At 41.9% G+C, this 26243-nt stretch overlaps 1 protein-coding gene across 1 annotated transcript in view; it reads right to left on the bottom strand.

Moving 5' to 3' along the window:
• Positions 1-25816, bottom strand: part of LOC122641518 (mitochondrial fission 1 protein A-like) — a 29578-nt gene extending 3762 nt beyond the window's left edge. The window contains exons 1-2 of the mRNA XM_043834778.1: positions 25641-25816; positions 26-161 (exon numbers count right to left, since the gene is read on the bottom strand). Coding sequence (XP_043690713.1) covers positions 26-161; positions 25641-25733 — 229 coding nt within the window. The 5' untranslated portion in view covers positions 25734-25816. The remainder of the gene's footprint in view (positions 1-25; positions 162-25640) is intronic.
• Between the last annotated feature and the right edge of the window lie 427 nt (positions 25817-26243).

Genomic DNA, 26243 nt, shown 5'->3' with positions numbered 1-26243 from the left:
CAAGTGGATTGAGAAATTCTTCCACCTTCAAGCATGGCTATTCCACGTTGCACATCTTCTGATTGTCTTGAGTGAACAAGAGCCCATGATAACCTCATGATGCTCTCATTCATACGCTCTTCTGAGACACTATCAGATTCTGCAATTTCTCTTTCACAACCCTGCACACATGTCAAAAGCATATGATACAAGCCGACAAAATAGTACACCATGTCTAGACATTTTCTACGACCTCGAGTTATTGTGAAAGAGATGGAAAAGGAAAGGAGGCATATTCAGAGGGCAAAAACTAACAGTTGGAAACATGTTCCTTTTTTTTTTTGTGGTTCTCAACAAATTAAGCATCCATTTTATACCATTTTTATTTTTTACCATTCATTTAATAAAGCTGACTTTGAATGTATAATGCTAAGTATGAACTGATAGATAACCCAACTTAAGAAGAAGGGTTTTGGAGGCTGGAACAACTGACTATAACATGAATCGTCCCTGTAGCTGTTCTGAATGAAATACATGAAACTATTACGTTCTGATGTGATATGACATAATTCAGCTTAAGGGTATGCTCTACATACAACAACTCAGCCTTATCCCAACTAAATGGGGTCGGCTACATGGATCTTTGCCCTCCAATCAGCTCTATTCGAGGTCATACTTGATATACGGTCTAAGGTATGCATGTCTTTCCTCACCACTTCTCCTAGGGTCATTTTAAGTCTGCCACTGGCTCTTTGTTAGAGTTGTTAGTAGATATGTAACAGGGGTAGTTTGGGAACTAGACTTTGGACTAGTTGCCTTGTTATGTATTTTATCTTGTTTGTCCTTTTTTACCTTGTACCTCCCTAGGGAGGTGGATGTAATAACTCCTTTAGTTCTATTCAAGTAATATAGAGTGTGGAGAAGTCTCTCCAACACACAAGATTCACAACCGAAATATCTCCCTCTATTCTCTTCTTGCTCTCCTTCTCATCTCCTTCTTCTTCAACCTCTCCTCCTTCTCTCACTTACATCTCTAACCTAAAATCCAACTTGGTATCAGAGCCCTAGGTTTGAGAATCGTATCAGTCCTCTGTCTCTATTCTTTTCCTCTCCTTGAAATCCTAAGACACAAGGAACTTCAAGGAAGAGGCATCTATGTGAACACCTTGCTGTAGATAGATGAAATAGGTTCTTTGCAACCTGTTTAAGTGTTTGAAGATGATCCTTGAGCTGTATTGAAGCCCCATTGAAGTGTTTGAAGTCAACCAAGCTTCACCTAGGTTTTCCGCCATCTCAAAGTTGCAGCTCCTGTGTTTTCTTCTCTCGGCATGGGTTTGGAGCTTGGAATAGCTCATTAGGATCGTACAAGGATGCTTTTTATGCCCCATGTGTGTCTCCTTGCTGAAGGGTTCTCTTGCTAGAGCATAGCTCATTTTCGTGGGGTTCCTTTTTCTGCCCAGGTATAAACTGTGACTGCTGCTTCCTCTTTTTCTTGCATTTGGAGTACCATGGACTCCTCCCTTGGTTGAGAAGTGTTTATGGATACCTTGTTTAAGGTCTTAGAACTTGTTTGAGTGGGTGTTTCTCCTTGGAAGGTGTTGGGTGAAGTTCTGTCCAGATTTTACCAGTTCTTTTTTCAGCTGGAATTTATTTCTTGAGATTGGAATCTTTATTTGGGTTGAGTGTGTACTCCCCACTTTGTTTGGAGTTACTTGTGCTTGGTTAAGTGCCTCTTTTATCCCCACAATATGGCTGAATCTGATGCCTCTGGACTTGGCAAGGCGGAATCACAACCTACTCCGGTAGCCTCATAGTTTGTCCTTGAGAACTCACACCCACAGATCTCCATTGTGAAATTAGACAACACCAATTATTTGGATTGGTCTCACTCAGTGAAGCTTTCCCTTAGGAGCAAAGGGAAGCTTGGGTATATTACAGGCACCATTACTGCTCCAGCTCTTGGTTCCCCTACTTATGAGAAATGGGAGACCGAAAATTCCACAGTCATGACATGGCTCATCTTCTCCATGAAGCCCGAGATTGGGAGAAGATTTATGATAAAGGAAACTACCAAGGCTATTTGGGATAGTGTCGCCCAGACATTTGACAGGGTGGGTGACTCCGCCAAAGTTTATCAACTTCACCAAAAAATTAATGCAATGAAGCAGGGTGACAAGACTATTTCTGAGTACTACAATGCCTATATTGGTCTTTTGGAGGAGTATGATCATTACAGGGATCTCCAATTGACCAACCCAGCAGATGAGGCAAAGGTGTATCGTGCTCTTGAAAAGGAGTGTGTCTTCACTCTTCTTAGTCGGCTGAACCCTGAGTATGAACCCATCAGGCTCCAGATTTTGGGCAGGTCTCCTCTTCCATCTCTTGATGAGGTTTGCAGCTATTTACAAAGTGAGGAGACTCGGCGTGTTGCTATGACACCTACTCCAGCATCATCCCTTGAGAGATCAGCTCTCAATTCTTCCTCTTTCCGGGACACCCGTGGTGATGGTAGAGGCCAGGGGCCTACTTATTGGGAGGACAGAGCAGTGGAGACAGGTGGTGCTAGTGGAGGTGGCAGAGACAGATTTAAATGTGATCATTGTGGGAGATCTGGGCACACCAAGGATAGATGTTGGACTCTTCATGGCCGTCCTCCTGGTACACGCAGTGGGGCTCGTGGTGGTCGTCGGGGGGAGCTCGAGGTGCCCACTCTGTTATGACGGAAACAGATGCTACAGAGGATGACTCTACTTTGGCTGAGGCAGTGTTCCGCAAGGTCATGTCACAGCTGAGCACATCTCCTACACCCACAGTGGCTAGCTCTTCTTCATCCTCCGCTTTGCAGGTTTCCACCTCAGCTTCTACTACAGCCCAGTCTTAGGTCATTGACTCTGGTACCACCGACCACATGACTGGTACGTCCCATTATTATGATTCCTATACCATTTGCTCCGGTAAGGATAAGGTTCGGGTGGCCGATGGCTCCCTTTCCTCCATCTCTGGTAAGGGCAGTATCCCTGTTACCTCATCTATTTCTCTTACATCTGTCCTTCATGTTCCTAACCTTACCCTTAATCTTCTCTCTGTGAGTCATTTGACAAAATCTTTAAACTGTTATCACCTTTTTTCCTTCTCATTGTCTTTTTCAGGATTTGGTGACGAAGAGGATTATTGGTAGTGGACGTGAGGAGCAAGGCCTTTACCTTTTTTAGCCTCTTTTGCCCACAGCTCAGTCCTATGTGTGTGGACATAATGATAGTAGTTCTGTTGAGTCTGTTATGTTATGGCATCATCGTCTTGGCCATCCATCTTTTGTTGTAATGAGGAAACAATTGCCTCACTTATTTTCTTCTGTTGCTTCTTCTCATGTTTTTCAATGTGAACCATGTATGTTTGCCAAACATTGTTGTTCCTCTTATCCATATCATGGTAATAGAACTACTGCTCCTTTTCATATTGTGCACACTGATGTTTGGGGACCTTCCCCTACTACCTCTTTATTTGGCTATTGTTACTTTGTGTCCTTTGTTGATGATTTTTCTTGTGCTACTTAGACTGTTCTTATGAAGCATAAAAGTGATGTTTGTGATGCATTTAAAACCTTTTATCAGATGATTCTTACTCAGTTTGACACTCGGATCAAAATTGTTCGATCTGATAAAGGGGGGAATACATGTTTGGTGGCCTCCAAACCTTCTTTACTGATAATGGCATTCTCCATCAGCTAGCGTGTGTTGACACCCCCCAACAAAATGGGGTTGCTGAGAGGAAGAATCGCCATTTATTGGAGGTCACCCGTAGTCTCTTGTTTGGCATGCATGTCCCCAAGACCTTTTGGTCTGCTGCTCTCCTCACTGCCTCCTTTCTCATCAATCGCATGCCTACCAAACTTCTTGCTTTCAAATTTCCCTTGGACATCTTATCTCCCAAGGCTTCTGCTTTCTCTCTTCCTCCTAAAGTCTTTGGGTGTGTTTGTTATGTGCATGTAAACAAATCTGCACGTACTAAACTTGATCCCAAAGCCCTCAAGTGTCTCTTCCTTGGGTACTCTTCTACTACCAAGGGTTACAAGTGTTATCATCCTTCTTCTCGTCAGTGTCTTATTTCCAAGGATGTCACCTTCCTTGAATCTGTTCCTTTCTTTGCCCCTTCTCAGCATCCTCTTCAGGGGGAGAATTGTGGAAGTGAACAGGCTGCTTTCCTTCATCCTCTACCCATCTCTCCCTTTACACTTGACATTGGAAAGCACAGGGCTGTAGGTGTGAATGTGAATACAGATTTAGTTGTTGATAGTGGTACTGATAAGGAGAAGGATTACCACATTACCTACAAAAGAGGTGAAGGCTTGCATAATGAAGGAAAGAAGACCTACCAAGAGTCCTCTTTGGATCCAGATCCGCATCCTGAGGTCGATCCTTCTCAGTCAAGTGACATCCCTTCTCCTCCATGTGAACAGGCTGCTGATTTCCTTCATCCTCTACCCATCTCTCCCTTTACACTTGACATTGGAAAGCACAGGGTTGTGGATGTGAATGTGAATACAGATTTAGTTGTTGATAGTGGTACTGATAAGGAGAAGGATTCCCACATTACCTACAAGAGAGGTGAAGGCTTGCAAAATGAAGGAAAGAAGACCTACCAAGAGTCCTCTTTGGATCCAGATCCACATCTTGAGATCCATCCTTCTCAGTCAGGTGACATCCCTTCTCTTCCATGTGATTTAGACCTTCCTATTGTTGTTAGAAAGGGGAAAAGAGCTTGTACTAATCCTATAGCCCAGTTTGTTTCCTATGATGTTCTTTCTCCTATAAGTATTGCCTTTATTACAGCTCTCTCTACAGCTTCTATTCCCAGGAATGTCAATGATGTTATGCTTGACCCAAAGCGGAGACAAGCTATGTCTGAGGAGATGATGGCTCTTGAGAAGAATGATAATTGGCAGTTGGTGGATCTTCCCAAGGGACGTGTCCCAGTTGGATGCAGATGGGTCTATACAATCAAGTACAAATCTGATGGTACTGTGGAGAGATACAAGGCAAGGTTGGTTGCCCAGGGGTACAGTCAAGTCTATGGGATTGACTATCAGGAGACATTCGCTCCTGTGGCTAAGCATAGCTCTATAAGAGTTCTCTTATCACTGGCTGCCAATAAAGATTGGCCATTTTATCAGTTAGATGTGAAGAATGCCTATCTCCATGGTGACTTGGAAGAGGAAGTGTACATGCAACCCCCACCAGGCTTCAAAATGCTTTCAGCTGAAGGGAAAGTGTGTCTCCTTAAGAAGGCACTATATGGTCTCAAACAGTCACCAAAGGCATGGTTTGAACGCTTCCGACAGGCTATTCTGAAGACTGAATATTCCCAAAGCCAAGCTGATCACACACTCTTTACCAAGTGGGGCAATGGTACCATCACTGCTCTCACTGTCTATGTGGATGATATTGTGGTCACAGGAGATGATATAGCTGAGATTGGTACACTGAGATGCTACTTGGCACAACAGTTTGAGATCAAAGACCTGGGCCCCTTGAAGTACTTCCTAGAAATTGAAGCATCAAGGACTAAGAAAGGAATCAACATATGTCAACGGAAGTTTGTTCTGACAGAGACAGAGATGTTGGGTTGCAAACCAACAAATTCTCCTATTGAGCAAAATCACAAACTAGGGGAAGATTGTGGTCCTTCTCTGGTTGATGCGGGAAAGTACCAAAGGCTTGTTGGGAAGCTTATCTATCTCGCTATAACACGCCCCACCCAGATATCTCATATGCAGTGGGAGTGGTGAGCCAATTTATGCATGCTCCCAAAAGTGGCCACTTGGATGCCGTGTATCACATTCTTAGGTATTTGAAGTCTTCCCCAGGGAAAGGACTGTTGTATGCCAGACACAATCATTTGAGAGTGGAAGGTTTCACTGATGCAGATTGGGCTGGCTCTATTACAGACAGGAGATCTACCTCCGGCTATTGTACCTTTGTGGGAGGTAATTTGGTTACATGGAGGAGCAAAAAACAGCACGTTGTAGCCAAATCAAGTGGAGAGGCAGAATTTAGAGCTATGGCTCATGGACTGTGTGAACTCATATGGTTGAAAAGACTTGTTCAGGAACTGGGATTTGACACTGAAGGCCCTATGAGACTCTATTGTGACAACAAAGCTGCCATCAGTATTGCCTACAACCCTGTTCAGCATGACAGAACTAAGCATATTGAGGTTGATAGACACTTCATCAAAGAGAAGATAGACTCTGGCTGCATTTGTACTCCTTCTGTGAAGACTGGTGATTAGTTGGCAGACATTCTCACCAAGGCCCTTGCCTCTCCTCAGTTTAGTTCTCTTCTAAGCAAGCTGGGAATGCATGATATATATTCTCCAGCTTGAGGGGGAGTGTTAGAGTTGTTAGTAGATATGTACTAAGGGTACTTTGGGAACTAGACTTTGGACTAGTTGCCTTGTTATGTATTTTATCTTGTTTGTCCTTTTTTACCTTGCACCCCCCTAGGGAGGTGGATGTAATAACTCCTTCAGTTCTATTCAAGTAATATAGAGTGTGGAGAAGTCTCTCCAACACACAAGATTCACAACCGAAATATCTCCCTCTATTCTCTTCTTGCTCTCCTTCTCGTCTCCTTCTTCTTCAACCTCTCCTCCTTCTCTAACTTACATCTCTAACCTAAAATCCAACTCTCTTTTAGTTCCTTCAATCTGAATCAAATCACTCCTCCATACTGGAGCATCCAAATGCCTCCGTTCAACATGGCCATACCACCTCAAGCGACTTTTTCATAGCTTATCATCTATTGGCGCTACTCCCAAACCAGCTCTAATATGATCATTCCTTACTTTATCCTTCCTAGTCTTGCCACACATCCATCTCAACATCCTCATCTCCGCTACATTGAGTTTATCTATATGATGCTTCTTAACTGCCCAACATTCCACACCACACATCATAGTCATTCGTATGACTGTCTATAAAAATTTCCTTTAAGTTTCAAAGGAACAGGTCAATCACATAATACTCCAAACACACCTCTCCACTTCATCCATCCTATTTTAATTCTTTGTAAAACATCATCCTCTAGATTACCTTCTTTATTTATGGTTAAGCCTAAATACCTAAAATAATCACTTTGAAGAATCTCCCTCTCAACAATTTTCACCACCTCATTATCCGCCCTACTATAATTTAAGTTACACACCATATACTCCGTCATCATTCTATTTATCTTAACCTTTTGATTCAAAGGTTGATCTCCATAACTACAACTTGGCGTTAATTCCTTCTTCTGTCTCATCCACCAAAACAATATCATCAGCAAAAAGCATACACCAAGGAATCTCACCTTAGATGTTTGTGGTTAAATCATCCATGATAAGCACAAACAAGTAAGGGCTTAAAGTTAATCCTTGATGTAACCCAATTCTAATTAGGAATTCACTATCTTGACCCCCCCCCCCCACACACACACAATTCTTACACTAGTAAGTTATCAAGGTGTCGCCAAGGCATCCAGGCTCCTTGGGCACCTTGCCACGTTGCTTTTGGACCCTCTCCAACGCCTTGGTCACCTTGCCGCCTTGATAACTCTATTACATATCTTTAATTATATCAACATATTTACTTGAAACACTTCTCTTCTCTAACTACTTGCCAGATTAACTCTCTAGGGACTCTGTCATAAGCTTTTTCTAGGTAAATGAAGACTCTTTAAGATTTTTTTATGTCCACATAACCAAAGGCTATGATCTACATATTATGTAAAAAGGATTTCTACGTGAATCTCCTTGACTTCCTAGACTTCCTAAATAAATTGTAGCGTTGAACTTGGAGGTATGGCGAGGATGATAATCAGCGGAGCATACCGTTAGATATATAGCCAGGGTATTCTGGTCCTTTCCCCCTTTTGTTTTATTCTCTTATGTTTCTCTTATGTTATTCTTTCTTTTCCTTTGTTTATACTATGTAGGGGCATATTTGTCCATGTACTTATGTTTTAGTATTATAAATAAAGGGCTTAGGGAATCACATTGATTCACTTAAGCATTAATCGAATTCTATTTTGATAACATGGCATCAGAGCCATGATATCTCTGATCTGTTTCCAAAAAAACCCACCCTCCCATCGTGTTATCCTCTCTTTCCCTTCTCTCTCGATCTTCTTTCTCCCCCGTCTCCTTGCTTCTTCTCCTTCTCTAAGGGCAGCACTACAGAGGTGATCAGATGATCTAGTTGCTGCCCTCTTCCCACCTCTTTTTTTCTTTTTTCCTGACCTATTATTCCTGTTCGATGGCTGCTGCTGGTTCTTTCCTGCGGAAATTGGAGTTTCCAGATTTTTTTTGAAGATCAGGCCCTGTGATTTATTGGGACTGTTTCTCCCTATATTGGAGACCTTCTGCGACACTGGACTGCTGCTATCAAACTTCCTACAGGTGCTGAAGACCCCTTCTCCCATTCGATCTTCCTTTCGTGGTTTTTCTCCAACAAAACCCTGTGCATTATCGATATTGGGACTAGGGCTGATTGCGGCTGCTGTTTCACTTTGATTTTTTTTTCTTCTGAGCCATTCACTGCAGGCCCTTGGACAGATTCAGACTAGGGATGTAAACGGATCGAATTCAGTCGGATAGTGGCATTATCATATTCGTATCCGATTATATTCGGACGGATTCGGATAATTTTCGGATAGTGACTTTTTGAATACAGGTTCTCCTAAATGGATATGAATACCGATCGAATACGATTTTTTGACTATCTGTTGACATATTTACCGTTTTTATGATGAGGGTTAGGGTTGAGACTTGAGAGTTCAGTAACTACCCTTTCGTCTACTCTTCTTAAGTCTTTTATTCTCTTACATTTTTTACTTTTGATTTTTTAATAGATATGTAATTCCATGTATCACATTGGATAAAACAATATATATAAACCAATAGCAAATCTAGAAAAAGAATCACATTATCTTAACTTATAAATTTAGAAAAATAAGCTAACAAAATCCAATAAGGTAACTTAAAAGGATAGACAAACACAGAGTTATATTTCAGATATTTTATTACCATTGGACTGCTAAACGAATCGGATAATAATCTGTCGGATAGGGGGATTATCATATTCGTATCCGATTAATTTCGGACGGATTTGAATTCTCCTAAACGAATACGAACGCGGATCGAATACAAATTTACGAATATCCATTTACATCCCTAATTCAGACAGGCATCTTCTGCAGCAAATTTTTTTGGTCTCCCCTCCCTTCATCGATTTCTCTTTTTTTGGGTTTTTTCTAAAACTCTAACACAATCGATCTTGGGGGGTCTCCTCTATTGCTGCTGCATTTTTTGGGGGTGTATTTCTCATCACAGCAGGGCACTCGGATCTGTTCTCAGCCCTTGGTTTAGTTTTTTTTGGGCCTCTCTACATCACAGACCTTCTCAACACTATGGGTGACTCCACTGATGTTTCAACTGCCACCTCTGATCAGGGTAGCCATGATAAATCTGATTATCGTGATCTTCATCCTAACCCTATCAAGTTAGATGGCAGCAACTACCTACTGTGGTCTCAATCTGCCTCTTTTGCTATTGCTGGAAGGGGCCTCATTGGCCACATTGATGGCTCTATCCCTATGCCAACTGCTCCAGGTGCTGCCCAGACTAGATGGCTTGCCAACAATGGTATTCTTATGTCCTATTTGGTTGGCTCTATGACTTCAGACCTTGCACAGGGATTTCTCCTCCTTGATACGGCTTCTCAGATTTTGTCTGCCTGTAGGGAGACATATGGACAGCTTGGTAATGATGCTCAGGTTTATGAGCTTCACAAAAAGGTCCTTCATACTACTCAAGGGGAATTGACTGTGTCTAAGTATTATGCCACTCTCCGCAGCCTTTGGCAGCAATTGAACCATTTTTCGGATTATCACCCTGAAACACCTGCCAACGTGGCTGCATATAAAAAACATGTTGACAAAATCAGGGTTTAGGACTTCCTGGCCGGATTGAATGTTGAATATGACCAGGTTCGTGTTCAGGTGTTGGGCCATTCTCCTTTTCCCACACTTGAACAATCTTATGCCCTGGTCTCTTCAGAAGAAAACCGCCGGACTGCTATGTTACATCCTCCTCTTTCTGACAGGTCGGCTCTCCAAACTACTGCCCAGGCCCTTGCCGCACCTGTTGGTACTTTAGCTGTTGGTGGTTCTACTCCTGGCCCTGTTACCTGTGACCATTGTCACAAGCCTTATCACACCAAGGATAAGTGTTGGAAGCTTCATGGGAAACCAGCTGACTTTGAAGCCAAGCGGGCTGCCAAGAAGAAACCGAAAGGCAAGGCAAATCAATCTGAAACTGTTCCTACAGCCCTGACTACAGACATTGGTCTATCCCAGGACGATCTACAGGCCTTCCTACGTGTGCTAAGGTCTTCCACTGCTGCTGCCTCTACTACTTCCGCTGCTACTGCCAATTCCTCTGCTCCATCAGGTTCACATTTTGCCTGGTCAGGTATCCCATTTGTAGGTCATTGTGCTTCTGTCATCCCATCCCTAGATCATTGATTCCGGGGCTACAGATCACATAACTGGTTCATCTAGCTTATTTCATCGCTATTCTCCCACTTCTGGGAAAGATAAGGTCAAAGTGGCTGATGGTTCCCTTTCTTCCATATCTAGAAAAAGAATCATCAACTGCACTTCCACCCTTCCTTTGTCTTTTGTTTTACATATACTTAATTTTACTACTAACCTACTATCCATTAGTAGTATTACTCGTGATCTTAACTGCAAGGTAACCTTTTTTCCTTCCCATTGTGTTTTTCAGGATCTGGCATCTGGGAAGACGATTGGATTGGGTAAAGTACACGGTGGTCTGTATCTGCTTGATGATGGTCGTCTCTCTCCACCGGTTCCTTCTCCACTACATCAGAACTCCTTGGTCTCTTCTGAACTTTACCAATGGCACTCTAGATTAGGTCACCCTCCATTAGGAATTTTAGCCCATTTATTTCCATCTTTGGTCACCAAATGTAATAAGGATAGCTTTTTTTGTGAGGCTTGTGTTCTGGCCAAACAAACACGTACAACTTATTCTTTATCTAATAAAAGGAGTTCTTCTTGTTTTCATTTGGTGCATTCGGATGTTTGGGGCCCTAGTCGTAAGACCTCTATTTCTGGCCATCGTTGGTTTGTCTCATTTATAGATTGTCATTCTCGAAATACTTGGGTTTATCTTATTCAAACTAAAAATCAAGTTTTTTCTTGTTTTCAACATTTTCATAAAATGATCCAGACCCAATTCCAGGCCACTCTTAAGGTTTTACGGAGTGATAATGGTTCTAAATATAAGGAATCCCAATTTCAACAATACCTTGTTGATCATGGGATTATACATCAGACTAGTTGTGTTGATACCCCAACCCAAAATAGTGTGGCTGAAAGGAAGAATCGCCACTTGTTGGAAGTGGCAAGAGCATTAATGTTTGCTCGACATGTTCCCTCCCAATATTGGGGTGATGCTGTTCTCACTGCCACTTACCTTATTAATAGGTTACCTTCACGGGTTCTGGATTCCCGTTGCCCATCTGACATTTTACTTGGTGATTCCTCCTTTGTGGTACCTCCCAAGGTCTTTGGCTGTGTCTGTTATGCTAGGGATACTAGGTCCCCTGGCAAGCTTGAACCCCGTGGGTTAAGGTGTATTTTTTTGGGTTATTCACCAACCCAGAAAGGTTACAAATGTTACCACCCTCCTACTCGTCGTACTATGGTCAGTATGGATGTGGTTTTTCATGAAACCCTTTCCTATTATTCTTCCCCACCTCTTCAGGGGGAGAGTTCTAGCGAAGATGTGGTTCATACTCTTGGGTTTCCCCTTCCTTCATCACCTACAGCTACTGACCAGCCCTCCCCAGCTGCTGTCCAGCCTCCCGTGGCTGTTGTCCAGCCTCCCGAGGCTGCTGTCCAGCCCCCCAAGGCTGCTATCTAGCCTCTCGTGGCTGCTGTCCAGTCCCCCGAGGCTGTTGTCCAGCCTCCCAAGGCTACTGTCCCTTCACCTGAGGGGGTTCCAATACAGGGGAGATCATGGAAATAGGTGGTGGTACTATTCCTATTCAGGGGGAGCTGACTCCAGTACAGAAGACCATTCGTAACTTTCAGAGGACCATTGACAATTCCACCATTCTCACTTATAACCGGAGATGTTCTAACAGAGGGCAGAATCAATCCACTGCAGCACCGATACCCATCCAATTGCCGCCTCAGGATCCAAATCCTCCTCCTGGTGAGCCTTCCTCTTCTGATCTACCCATTGCACATCGCAAAGGTACCAGGACCTGCACTTTACATCCCATTTCCCGTTTTGTTTCTTATAGTTCTCTTTCTCCTTCTTTTTGTACCTTTGTTTCCTCCCTTTCTTCTGTTTCCATTCCTAAAAATTGGCAGGAAGCATCTACAGATGGGAAGTGAAAGGCAACAATGTTGGAAGAAATGAGAGCATTGAACAAAAACAATACGTGGAATCTTGTAGCTCTTCCTCCAGGGAAAAAACCAATGGGTTGTAAATGGCTGTTTGTGGTCAAGCAAAAGGTAGATGGTACAGTGGATCGGTACAAGGCACGTCTAGTTGCTAAAGGCTTCACTCAGACATATGGCATTGACTACCAAGAGACTTTCGCACCGATAGCAAAACTCAATACTGTAAGGGTATTGCTATCCTGTGCATTAAACCTTGGATGGGATCTTCAGCAATTGGATGTGAAGAATGCCTTCCTCCATGGTGAACTAAAAGAAGAAGTATATATGGACATTCCTCCAGGTTTTTCCAGTCCTGCTACCAAGGGTAAGGTGTGTCAACTAAAGCGTGCACTCTATGGCTTGAAGAATTCACCTAGAGCTTGGTTCGGTAGATTTCACAAGGCTATACTTTCAGTGGGCTACCAGCAAAGCAATGCTGATCATACCTTGTTCATCAAACGTATGGGTGATAGGGTTACTCTCCTCATAGTCTATGTTGATGATATTATAGTGACCGACAATGATGGTGATGAAATTAACAGGTTGAAGTTGTTCCTCGGCCGTGAGTTTGAAATTAAGGATCTGGGGACCCTGAAATATTTTCTAGGGATAGAGGTTGCTCGCTCTTCAAAGGGCATATTTCTGTATCAAAGAAAGTATGTCCTGGATCTACTGTCTGAAATAGGGCTGCTAGGGTGTCATCCTTCGGACACTCCCATAGAAGCTACGACAAGACTCAAGGAGAAAGAAAGCACACCAGTTGACAAAGGTCGTTATCAGCAGTTGGTGGGCAAACTTATCTACCTGTCTCACACTCGATCCGACATTGCCATTGCAGTTAGTATGGTCAACCAGTTTATGCATGACCCTTATTCTTCTCATATGGAGGTAGTTCTTCGCATCTTACGATACTTGAAGTCTGCTTCGGGACAAGGGATACTTTTATCTCCCAATGGTCATCTAAAGGTTGAGGCATACACTGATGCAGATTGGGCTGGTTCAAGTGATAGGAAATCCATCTCTGGATATTGCTCTTTTGTAGGTGGGAACCTTGTCGCCTGGCGTAGTAAAAAACAGAATGTGGTGGCAAGGTCCAGTGCTGAGGCTGAATTCCGTGCGATGGTTCATGGTATATGTGAATTGTTGTGGCTTAAGGGGCTGGTGCAAGATATTGGGGTTGCTGTCCAACTTCCAATGATGTTATATTGTGACAATAAGGCTACCATAAGCATCGCTCATAATCCTGTCCAACATGACCGTACTAAACATGTGGAGGTGAACAGACATTTCATCAAGGAGAAACTTGAAGCTGGACTAATCTGTGTTCCCTATGTGAAGTCTACTGATCAGCTGGTTGATGTGTTCACGCAGGGGCTGAGTGGCAAAGTGTTTCATCCTTTTCTAGCCAAGTTGGGCATGTGTGACATTTTTGCACCAACTTGAGGGGGAGTGTTAGATATATAGCCAGAATACCCCTATCTGGTCCTTTCCTCCTTTTGTTTTATTCTCTTATGTTATTCTTTCTTTTCCTTTGTTTATACTATGTAGGGGCATATTTGTCCATGTACTTATGTTTTAGTATTATAAATAAAGGGCTTAGGGAATCACATTGATTCACTTTAGCATTAATTGAATTCTATTTTGATAACACATACCAGATAACCCAAATGTCCTTCAGAAAAATGACATAGATGCAAGGTTTTGACTATGGACTCAACATACTACATAACGCATTTACTAAACTACATAATACAGGCAAGATACCAATTGACTTGTCCTTAGGAAATCGGTAACACAATCATTACAATCAAACTTAAGAGAGGTGGCTATTCTACCTAGTGCAAAGCTGAGCCTCACAACTCAACCATTTGATTCATTGATTCATGTAAGGCATTGGCACCACCAAGTCCAAAACAAACAAACAATGCTTTTATAATATAGTGTCAGTGGTGGTTGGTGGGATACAAAGGAGGATCAAGATAGAAAAGTTTAATGAGGCAACATAATATTTCATGAACAATAGATATTCCCCAATCAGAAATGGATGAGGTTATGAGAGGATGGATAGATGGAGTGGAAGCTTTGTCATATCAGTTAGTAGTTGAAAACGAAAACATAATAACTAAACGAGGATATTACGAATAGAAACAAGGCATCAACATCTCTTTCCAAACGGAATCTTTTGGAAGTGGAGGAATGGACAATCCTTCCAATGGAGCCATACAATCATGCCATCAGTCCTTCAAGTCCATGTGGAACAGTTAGGAATCATAGAATAGATGGATGTTCAGTTGAGTAACAAGAAGAAGAGGATGATTTGGCTTATAGAATGGACAGAGGCAACCGCTTTATTTATGATCAAAGATCATTAAAAATCTGGAAATAAATCCTAACATAATCAACATGTGCAACATGTGCAACATCTGCATAATGAACCTAGACACTCTAGTGTACCTAGGTCCGGGTCACGGGTCATCCGTTAACACTCCCCCTCAAGTTGGTGCATAGATATGTCGCATGCCCAACTTGAATACAACAGGATGAAATGACTTAGAAGTCAAACCCTTAGTGAAAATATCAACCTATTGATTTTCAGTAGTGACAAAAGGTATGCATATCAGGCCTTCTTAAAGCTTTTCCTTAATGAAATAGCAATCCAGCTCGATATGTTTAGTTTGATCATGTTGAACTCGATTATGGGTGATGCTAAATATGTCCTGGATCTACTGTAACACCCAGATCTTTCAGAAGGATCTTTAACCAAAGTAGTTCACAAACTCCTTGTGCCATGGCTCGGTATTCAGCTTCTGCACTTGACCTGGATACAACTGACAGTTTCTTGCTTCGCCATGTGGCCAAATTTCCTCCTAAGAAGGTAAAGTATTCAAAGATGGAACGTCGATCATCTATGGATCATACCCAGTCAGCATTAGTGAATGATTCTAACTTCAAGCAGCTGTTATTAGAGAATAGAAGAACTTTTCCAAGAGAGGACTTTAAATACTGAAGAATCTGGTGTACAACTTCAAGATGAAGAGCCTTTAGGTCATGAAGAAGTTGGTTAACAATTCCCACAGCATAGGCAATATCTAGTCTAGTGTGAGATAGGTATGTCAGTCTTCCTACAAGATGTTGATATCTTTCCTTATCGACCGGGTCACCTCCTGTACAACTAAGATGATGATTTACCTCAATAGGAGAATCAGCAGGCTTGTGTCCTAGCATACTTGTTTCTTTGAGAAGGTATAGGACATACTTCCTTTAAGAGATGAAAATGCCTTTTGTAGAGCAGACAATTTCAATCCCTAAGAAGTATTTGAGTTGTCCACGATCATTAATTTCAAATTTTGTTGCCAAATGAGTTTTCAATAAGGAGATCTCTGCATCATCATTGCCCGTTATGACTATATCATCTACATAAACAATAGGGCAGTGATTTTCTTTTCCTTATGTTTGACAAACAAGGTATGTTCAGTATATCCTTTTGGAAACGGCCAAACCAAACCCAAGGGGACTGCTTGAGGCCATAAAGAGATTTTTGGAGTCTACATACTTTACCAGCTATGGAGTCTGAACTGAAACCAGGTGGGATGTCCATGTAGACTACTTCTTAATCCCCCATTTAGAAAGGCATTCTTGACATCCAGTTTCTGAAGGTTCCATCCAAGGTTTGTAGCACAAGATAATATTGCTTCAACGGAGTTCATTTTGGCAACAAGAGCAAAGGTATCTTGGTAATCAATATTGTAAGTCTATGTAAATCCCTTGGCCATCAATTTGACCTTGTACCTTTCAATAGTACCATCTACCTTTTGTTTGATGGTAAAAACCCATTTGCATCCTACTAGTTTTTTCTCGTCAGGACAAGGAACCAGCTCCCAAGTATCATTCTTCTTCAAGGCATGCATTTCTTCTACCATAGCATAGCATCTTTCCATTTCGGGCCTAAGATAGCTTCGTTCTAGACTTGTAGAATAGATACAGAGGATAACGAGGAAACAAAGCTACAATAGGAAGGTGATAATGACTTGTAGGACACAAAATTAGAAATAGGCTGCAAGGTACATGATCCATAGTTGCCAAGGTGATGCCTAGGCGTCCAGGTGCCTTGGCCGCTTTGGTCGCCTTGATATTTTACCCTCTCCAACGCCTTGGATTGCCTAGACGCTGTGACAACTATGACATTATCTGACACCTTTCCTAACAACAATGGGAAGGTCAGCACCAGAAGGAGAGGAAATGTTACCTGGAGAGGGACTATCATCTTGTGGCGGATCTAGCTTAGAAGGCGTAGATGGAGATGGTAAAATAGGGCTAGGCAAGGTAGCTGCTTTTCTTTCTTTCAAGTATAAGTGATGTTTTCCTTGCTACTTGGAATAGGCCTCTCCCCCTGAAGACGAACAGTATCAATCACAAGACGGGTAGTAGAAGGAATCTCTTTCTCCAGTTGATGCTCCCCCTGAAGACATGACTGATAATAGGGTTCGATCTCATGAAAAGTGACATCCATGGTACCAAACAGCTTTCGAGTAGGAGGATGATAGCATCGGTACCCCTTTTGGGAGGTAGAGTACCCTATGAAGATTTACCGAATTGCCAAAGGTTCCAACTTGGAATGAGAAGGGGAAGAGTTGTACAAAAAACAAACACAACTGAATACCTTGGGGGGAAGGTGAGAAGTAAGGGAAGGATCTGGAAGCTGGCTAACCAAAGTTTTAAAGTGGAATACACTAGAAGGAACCCGATTTATAAGAAAGGCAGCAGTAAGAACCGCATCTCCCCAATACAATTTAGGGACATGATTTGTAAATATCAGTGCCCTAGTAACATCGAGAAGGTGGCGATTGTTCGGCTCTAGGATGTCATTCTGTTGAGGGGTTCAAACACAAGAAGTTTGAGAAATAATGCCATGAAAAACAAGGTATTGTAGGAAGGATCCATCAATGTATTCAGTGCCATTGTCACTACGTAAGACTTGGACTTTGGCATTAAACACATTGCAAACCATATTCTGAAAGGATTGAAAACAAGAAAAAGCCTCGGATTTAATCCGAAGAAGATAAACCCAGGTCAAGCAAGTACAATTATCAATAAAGGTAATAAATCATTTAAATCCACCCCCAGAAACAACCTTATAAGGACCCCATAAGTCCAAATGTATGACAGAAAAGGGAATGAAACTTCTATTGTCACTAGGAAAATAAGAAGACTTGGAATGTTTGGCAAACTCACAGACATCACAATGTCAATCATCCAAAGAACAATATTTAACTAAGGAGGGAAATAAATGACATAAAACATGATAAGAGGGATGTCCAAGACGACAATGCCACTGCTGAAGCTAAGTAAGAGCACTCTCTGCTCGGGTAAGTGTATCAACAGAGACCGGCGGAGAGGAGGGCAGAAAGCCTTGATCCAAGTAGTAGAGACCATCCCGTACTTTACCATATCCAATCATTGCCCCCGTCATTAGATCCTGAAAATCACAGTGAGTAGAATAGAAGTGAACATTGCAATTCAGCTCAGTAGTGAGACAAGAAATGGAAAGCAAAGTGGCACATAAATTAGGGACATGGAGAACAAAAGATAAAACTATTTATAAGATAGCTAAGATGAGAGACAGGAAGAGTAGAGATCTTGACCAGGTGAGGTGCATCAAAAGTGAAGATGGAAGAGTGTTGGTAAGAGATGAGGACATCGAGACGAGATTGGATGAGGATATTTGTGACCTACCAAAAGGAGATAGGTCGACTAGAAATGAACCAGACGATTACATCTTTCATCCAGACACCACATGTCATATATTTGTAAAAAAGGTTAGTACGGCGGATGCTAAAGATGCTTTAAGAAAGATGAAAGCAAGCAAGACTCCAGGCCCTGATGAGATTCCAATAGAAGTATTAAAAACCCTTGGAGGTTGTGAGGTGTATTGGTTAACCAATTTGTTTAATAGGATTATGAACACTACAAAGATGCTAAATGAGTGGAGGAGAAGCATCGAAGTCCCGATCTACAAAAATAAAGGTGATATCCAAAGCCGCAATAATTGTAAAAGCATAAAGCTTATGAGTCGCACTATGAAACTTTGGGAGAAGGTTATTGAAGCCCGTTTCAGAAGGAAGACCCATATCTCGGTGAACCAATTTAGCTTTATGGCAGGTAGATCCACGACAGAAGCTATCTACTTATTAAGGAGGCTCTGGAAAGATATAAAAATAGCAAGAAGGATCTCCATATGGTCTTTATTGACTTGGAAAAATCCTATGACTGAGTCCCTAGAGATTTAATCCAGCATGTTCTAGTGAAGAGAGGGGTTTCGCGTAAATATGTGGATGTAATAAAGGATATGTACGAGGATGTGGTGACTAGTGTGAGAACTGTGGGAGGTCAGGGCAAGGAATTCCCAAATACGATTGGGCTACACCAAGGATCAGCCTTAAGCCCTTATCATGGACGACCTAACCAAGAGCATTCAAGATGAGGTCCCATGGTGCATGCTCTTTGCTGATGATATCGTTTTGGTGGATGAGACAAAAGCAGGGATTAACGCTAAATTAGAGGTTTGGAGATCAACCTTGGAAACCAAAGGTTTTAAGATTAGTAGAACGAAGATAGAGTATATGATGTGTAATTTTAGTCACAATATGATGGATACTGACATGGTGCAAATTGAGGAAAGAGAGATACCGCAAAGTGACTATTTTAGATATTTGGGGTCAATCATAGGGGACATAGAAGATGATGTTTCACATAGAATTAAAGTAGGATGGATGAAGTGGAGAGATGCATCTAGAGTACTATGTGACCGACGTATTCCTTTAAAGCTTAAAGGAAAGCTCTATAAGACTGCCGTACAACCAGCTATGATGTACGGGGCAGAATGTTGGACAGTTAAGAAGTTTCATATTGCGAAGCTATGTGTGACAAAGATGAGAATGCTAAGATGGATGTGTGGCAAAACAAGGATAAAGTAAGGAATGATCGTATTAGAGCTGACTTGGGAGTTGCTCCAATCAATGACAAGCTCCAAGAGAGTCGTTTGAGGTGGTATGGCCATGTTCAACGGAGGCCTATGGACGTTCCAGTTAAACGAGCAAGGGGCAGGCCTAAATTGACCATAGGAGAAGTTGTGAGGAAGGACATGCATAATCTAAGTCTTATACCAGGTATAACCTCGGATAGAGCCTATTGGAGGGCAAGGATCCATGTAGCAGACCCTATTTAGCTGAAATACTCCTGTCTTGCACGGCTGTGCCTCTTTCCTCTTACTTTTATCTTTCACTTTCTTTTGTTTTTACACCATTCATTTGTCATTTCCCAATTTTCACTTCTCATCTCATTTCCCTTCCCTCTTTTTCTCTCTCTTCATTCCCTTATTTTGTTATCCTTAGTTTTACCTACTTTATTTGTTTGGATCCATGTAGCCAACCCCATTAAGTTGGGATAAGGCCGAGACTACTGTTGTTGTTGTTGGAGGACAAAGGACAAAGAAATGATAGGAGTACAAGTAATTGTGCCTTTACCAGAAATAGAGGAAAGGGAGCTATCAGCAACCCAGACCTTGTCCTTACCAGAACAAGAAAAATAGGTATGAAAAAGATCCTAAGTGCTGGTCATGTGGTCCGATGCCCTAGAATCAAGAAGCCAAGATGGGCTAGACTCAGATGAAACAAGAAAAACACCTGATTGGGCTAATTGAGAGGCAAACGGGGTAGAGGGTGTTGTAGTAGAAGATGCAGGACCAAGCTGAACCATCATACGTTGGAGTTGGGTCACAAGCTGTTTGGCAGACATAAAGGAGGCGCCAGCAGAAGCCTCAGTAGCCTCGGTCAAGTGAGCCTGGGAAAGAGTTGAACCAGATTTTCCTCCTTTCCCAACCCCCTTTAGGACGGCCATGGAGTTTCCAACAAGTCTCCAGAGTGTGATGAGGACGGCCACAATAGTCACATTTCACAGGGTCATGAGTAGCACCAGAATTGCTAATTGTACCAGCAATATCCACAGAGGGCTGTGGAGTAGTGACTAGGGCAGATCGAGTGGGTACAGCAGGAGGCATCATAACAAAACGGTGACGATCCTCACGCTGAATCATATTATAAGCCTCAAGAAGAGTAGGAAATTTGCTTCTGCTCAAGATTTGAAGCCGACTCAGATCATATTCTTGGTTGAGACCGATAAGGAAATCATACACCCATTCCGCTTCATGTTCTTTAGCAAACGTGGCTGCATCAGTAGGGCTCGTCATGGCAACGGGTAATAGAAGTCCAGTTGCTGCCAAAATGTAGTGAGGGCAGAATAATATGCAGGCACAGACAATTCTTTCTGTGTGGTGTCTCGAACCTGGCGACGAATTTCATAGATCTGAGCATAATTATTGGTCTATCCATAAGTGCGTTTAACGACTTCCATAGTTCTTTCGCAGAATTTAACAGAACAAAGCCCTGACTGATGGCTGGTTCCATAGAATTTACCAAGAAAGACATAATCAAGGCATCATTTGCTAACCAATTTTCCTTGGCAGCAGCCTCTGTAGGCATAGGAGTGTCACCAGTTATGTACCCCGAGAAATGATTACCATGAATGGTAAGACGACAAGTGCGTGACCACGCGAGATAACTAAGTCTAATAAACTTGGTGGGTCCTGGCAAAAGAGAATGGTGTGGTGTGCCAAGGAAAGTTATGGAGCCACTCCTAGTACCAATGGAAATAACAGAATCTTCTGTCATAGCGCCAAGAAAAATAAGCACAGTAAGTTGGATGGGAAATACCTCAAAAAAGGTCACACATAAGATGATCTAGCTACTGCTAGCAAGCCGGATCAAAAAAAGAAAGCTATGAAAATCGGCACAAGGCAACAAAGGGCTGGCGGCACTTGGGCAAGTCGGCAGAAGGGCCTGAAGAGACCGGTAAGCCTGGGCAAATCCAAGCAGAGGTGGAAGAAGGGCTGTCGAGCCCAGGCGAGGCGGCAGGGAGCCAGCGGTGCTGTACAAGTTTCCTGTGAGGCCAGGCGAGGCAGCAACGAAGCCTACACAACTCGGCAGAGATGTCGGAGGAACTGCTCAAGGTGGTGAGGTGCTTTGAGCAGAAGGCGGCAAGGCCAGGCGGAGGCTGGCGATAGATGGCGACAAGGCTTAGGGAGCCCTAGGTGGAAGCAAAAAGAGCAGTTGGGGCGGCAGCTGTGAGAAGCAGGGTGGCGGCGATAGCCCTGGACAAATACGGAGTCATAATGGTTGGGTGGTTAGAGGTCAACAATGGTTACATGATCCAACATGTTAAACACATGTTCAGTCAACCATGTTGAACCAAGAGGTCAAAGCCTCGGCGGCGGTGGTGATGGTGCAACAGTAGCGGCGGCGACTGCGACTGCGGTGGCGGTGGCGGTGGCAGTGGTAAAACAAATTCCCTAAAAGGATTGGGCACTCTGATACCAAGTTGAGTAACAAAAACAATAGAATGATTTGGCTTATTGAATAGACAGAGGCCACCGCTTTATTTATAACCATAGATCATTACAAATCTGAAAATAAATCCTAACATAATCAACATGTGCATAATGAACCTAGGCACTCTAGTGTATCTAGGACCGAGTCACGGGTCATGAGTCATCCCTTGACATGTTCACCATTGAATATTACTATAAGTTTTTCTATGAGAACTTGGGTGAGAACATACAAATTGCAAAAAAAAAAGGTTTTAGAAGCATTTCTTGGTTAAAGGAAAATGAACAAGCTCGATTTGTGGGCAAATTGATGTTATATTTGAAAGGGGAGGAGGAAAATGGCACATCCAAAAAATGAAAAGAAAAGGAGACTAGTGCACGAATGTCCTACATTTATAAGACTCTCTCTCTCTTATCAGGTATAACCTAGACACCCAATTCGATGTAGTGTTGGGGTCACCATCAATGTCAAGACGTGTTTGCAAAGGTGTTACACCCACCTCAAGAGTGCAAGTAATGTAGGAACCCAATTAGCCACTTTAATGGGAATTCTATCAACCATGTCCTTGTTTTTTTTTTTTTTTTTGGATAGGTAGGCCCCAAGGAGAGTTAAACTCATGACCTCTTAATTATGAGGTGTTGGTCCTTGCCAACTGAGCTACCCCCTTGTGGGTACCATGTAATGTAGTCCTAGGTAGGACAAGTCCCACTAGGAGCCAAGGTACTAGGATCACTTAACAAGGCTGCTGGTTTGGGGCAACTTAGGCTAATTAGGGCAGAATTAGGGTTAGGGTTAGGGTGTTGAGCTAGGGTTTTATTTGGTAATGATGGGCAGGTTTTTAGGAGTCTATTGGTGTAGGTTTGGATTGATTTGGATGAAGTTGGAAATCTAGGGTTTCGGGTTAGAGGCCTTATGAAAATGGACTGTTTGTGAGATCTAGGGTTTAAGGGTGGATTTTAGGAAAGAGGTTTATAGGGTATTAATGGGCAAGTCTAGGGGGTTATTTTGGTATAAAGAAGTTAGGGTTTGGATGAGTTACAAAATTCTGCAATTTAGGACAGAATTGGATTTAGGGTTTTAGGGTTCTAATGGATCTATGGATTAATGGAAAAGGTGATAATAGGAGTAGATGGAGCTTAGGTTAGAGGATTAGAAGAAGAAGGTTAAATGCTGAATTAATAAACTACTTACTTGAAAGATTAAATCTTCAATGGTAGCAGCTTTGAAGAACTAGAAGAAGGACCTCCCGATCTACAAGATGCAAGGAGTCGATCGGAGTCCACCAATCCCTTCACCTTGATATTACCCACAAGGTAGCCTTGATATTACTCACAAGGTTCACTCAACAGAGCAGAGCAGCAGCTATGGCAGCAAACAAAAGCTTTTTCATTAATCAAATCCGTGGCCAATGCTGGCCTCCCTTACAAACTTATATAAAAGACTCAAAAATAGACTTAGACACTAAAAAGGAATGGCCTAACCTTATCCCTAACCTATTAGGCAACTAAACTGACTAAGAAACTCAAATAGACTCAAAATAGAGTCCTAATGACTTAAAACAACTTAAACTACTTAAAATAAAGAAGATTCCCTAGTAGCCAATAGGATATAAGAACCTCTTAGCCAATAGGATCACTTCACTTAAATTAGACCAATTGAACCAATTGGATGCAACCAATTTAAACCGGTTCAATTAAAAACACAAAATAAAAATCAAGTATTGGGCTAATCCCGTATGCAACCTATATACCCCCATTTCAGGCCCACTAAAGTGGTCTAATACATAGAAAACCCTTGGGAACAAAGGCCAAACATATATATATCCCAACCCTACACTTATTCCCAATGAAACAAGCCCTATTTGATGATGAATCTGCATCACCATGTCCTGTTAAGAGTCCAAGCTTTCGCTATAAAAGATTTGTGGATTCTTTCTTCCTATATATCTACCATAGATGATAGATCTGAAAATAATTTGCCTATTCAAACACGTTTGCCCCCTGTTTAAGGGGAGGCATATTGATTGCATCATTAGAGGTCCAACATGTCCTTAACAGAAAACTCAAAATGAACCAAGAAGTTCCAGGAAGTGTGGCACCAAGTTCACCCTGGAAAATCTACAATGAACGAAGAGGTGATTTATGGATTTAGCTTCTGCCTTGCATATAGGACAACATTGGAGAAACTAAATTTGTTGCCACTCTTTGAGGCATGTTGAAGAGTTGATGAGCCACTTTCAAATCCAAAAGCTTCAATTTTAGTAGGGACCAAAAAAAATATATCCATGAGAGCAAAGTAAAGAATAGGTTGATATAATAAATGGCTTTAAAGAAAAAAAAATTGGCAAACAAAGAACCCCTGGAACCAAATGCATTATTCAATTGGCAATCACAGATTACACATCCTAAATTAATTTTTATAGCAAGGCTATTTGGATGGTGATGAATGCTTGCTTTGATCTACTAATTCACTTAGATGTTGAATGGCCGTAGAGAGAGGGCAGGCCTCGGTGCAACAGTAAGGTTGCTCTATTGCAACCTAGTAGTCACGGGTTCGAATCAGGAAACAACCTCTCTGCGAAGTAGGGGTAAGGCTGCTTACATATGCCCCTTCCCAGACCCTACAGTAGCGGGAGCCTCGTGCACTGGGTTAAATGGCCGTAGAGATGCCAGTATGGCAACTCCAATCAAGAAGTGTCGACATTATGAAACGGGTATGTTGTACTAAGTACCAACAAATTAACATTTCTACCATTCTCATTCAATATGGATCCAGAGACATACTACTAATGAAACTGAGCTAATAATCTCTGGAATAAAAATTTATCAATACCTAGACCAAAGCTCATTGAAGAGCAACTAGGAAAAGAGAAGTTATATCATGGGTCATTCCACTCCTCTCATTAATGATTGTCTCCCACAATGGTGGACCAGACAAACATCTAGGATTCATTTTCCATTTCTGACATCCCATTTTCCTTGCACTGGAAGCAGCAAAAGGAAATTACCATTCTCACCCAAAGTCCATCCATCTTAGTGAAAACATCAATGGCCCATCTTTTCTTATTTGTAATGAATCAGAAGATCGATTATAGCATTTTCCTATAAACACATTTAGTTGGATCCAAAATAGGTCACATAAATGAAGACAATCCTCAGTCCATAAAATTAATCAAACTCAATCAAATGATGCTTTAGCTCATACATATCATAATTACAAGAAAGATGCAGTTTTCCTTCTTTCATTGATACAAGACATTACAAGGTAAACAAATTCACCATCGTTCAGATATTAATTACATCCAACCACTGAAGTGTAGATAATTTGCCCTATCTGTCGTTTAGTTATTCAGCAGAAAACTAATCCAATCCAACATGTAAGAAGTGTAATGGTCCAAAATCCAGACGACCAATGAATTCATCCTAACTCCCAAAGCATAGTTATAAGACTCCGTGTAGGTGTTAGTGTGGATGTAAACGGCCCTAGAAGCAAAAGGATAATCAACATCAATGCAATCAGTACATTTCTCATCCCCGCGATAAATACACAGAAGGGAATAAATAAAAAGAAGGCAAAGACATAACATTACAAAAACCCTAGTCAGATGTGAAGATCTAACTCAACCTCGAGCACAAGAAAATCAAGAAGATTTAAAAACAGAAATAAACCTAACAAGAAAACAAATCCAATCCAATAAGCCAAAACTTACAGCGATGATGTCCCGATCACACCAAGGGATTTGGTCTCCGCCACTGAAGAAGGAACCAACAGAATCAAAGAACTTCCCGATCTTAGCGTCCATTGGTGCCGGGAGAACGTGAAGAAGCAGCAGCAGAACAAGAGGGAAAAAAACCTCACTAGAAGTTTCTTCGCTTTTGTTCAGATTTATTTATGGGAGAATTTGGGTTCTCTATTTATCTTGGCCTTTATTTATATAGGTTTGGGTGAGTCTTGTATGAGACGTCTGTGTCAAATGATATTGTAATCTCTTGTGTGGGATTCTTTTATTTTCCAATTAGCCTATTTAAAGCAAGATTTGATACTAATCCTATGCATGGTTTGAGGTATCGGTCTCGGATCAATGAATGCACCCGGATTAGATCATCGGCCAAGATCGATCCTAATCCGATACCAATCCACTGGAAGGGTACATATGTAATAAAAATTGAGGTGCATTGACTGCAAGATCTTCCTTTTCTTAATTCCATCACAATTCTAGGTGGCGTCCTTGATGTTGTTGGGGCTGCCCTAAGTTCTCCAAGAGTAGGTGCTATGTCCACTCAAGACTGACCTTGTACTACTTGTAACATCT

Source organism: Telopea speciosissima, chromosome 10 (genome assembly GCF_018873765.1).
Source record: "Telopea speciosissima isolate NSW1024214 ecotype Mountain lineage chromosome 10, Tspe_v1, whole genome shotgun sequence".
In the NCBI taxonomy this organism is placed as follows: Eukaryota; Viridiplantae; Streptophyta; class Magnoliopsida; order Proteales; family Proteaceae; genus Telopea; species Telopea speciosissima.
This window is presented reverse-complemented; position numbering and strand designations above follow the sequence as displayed.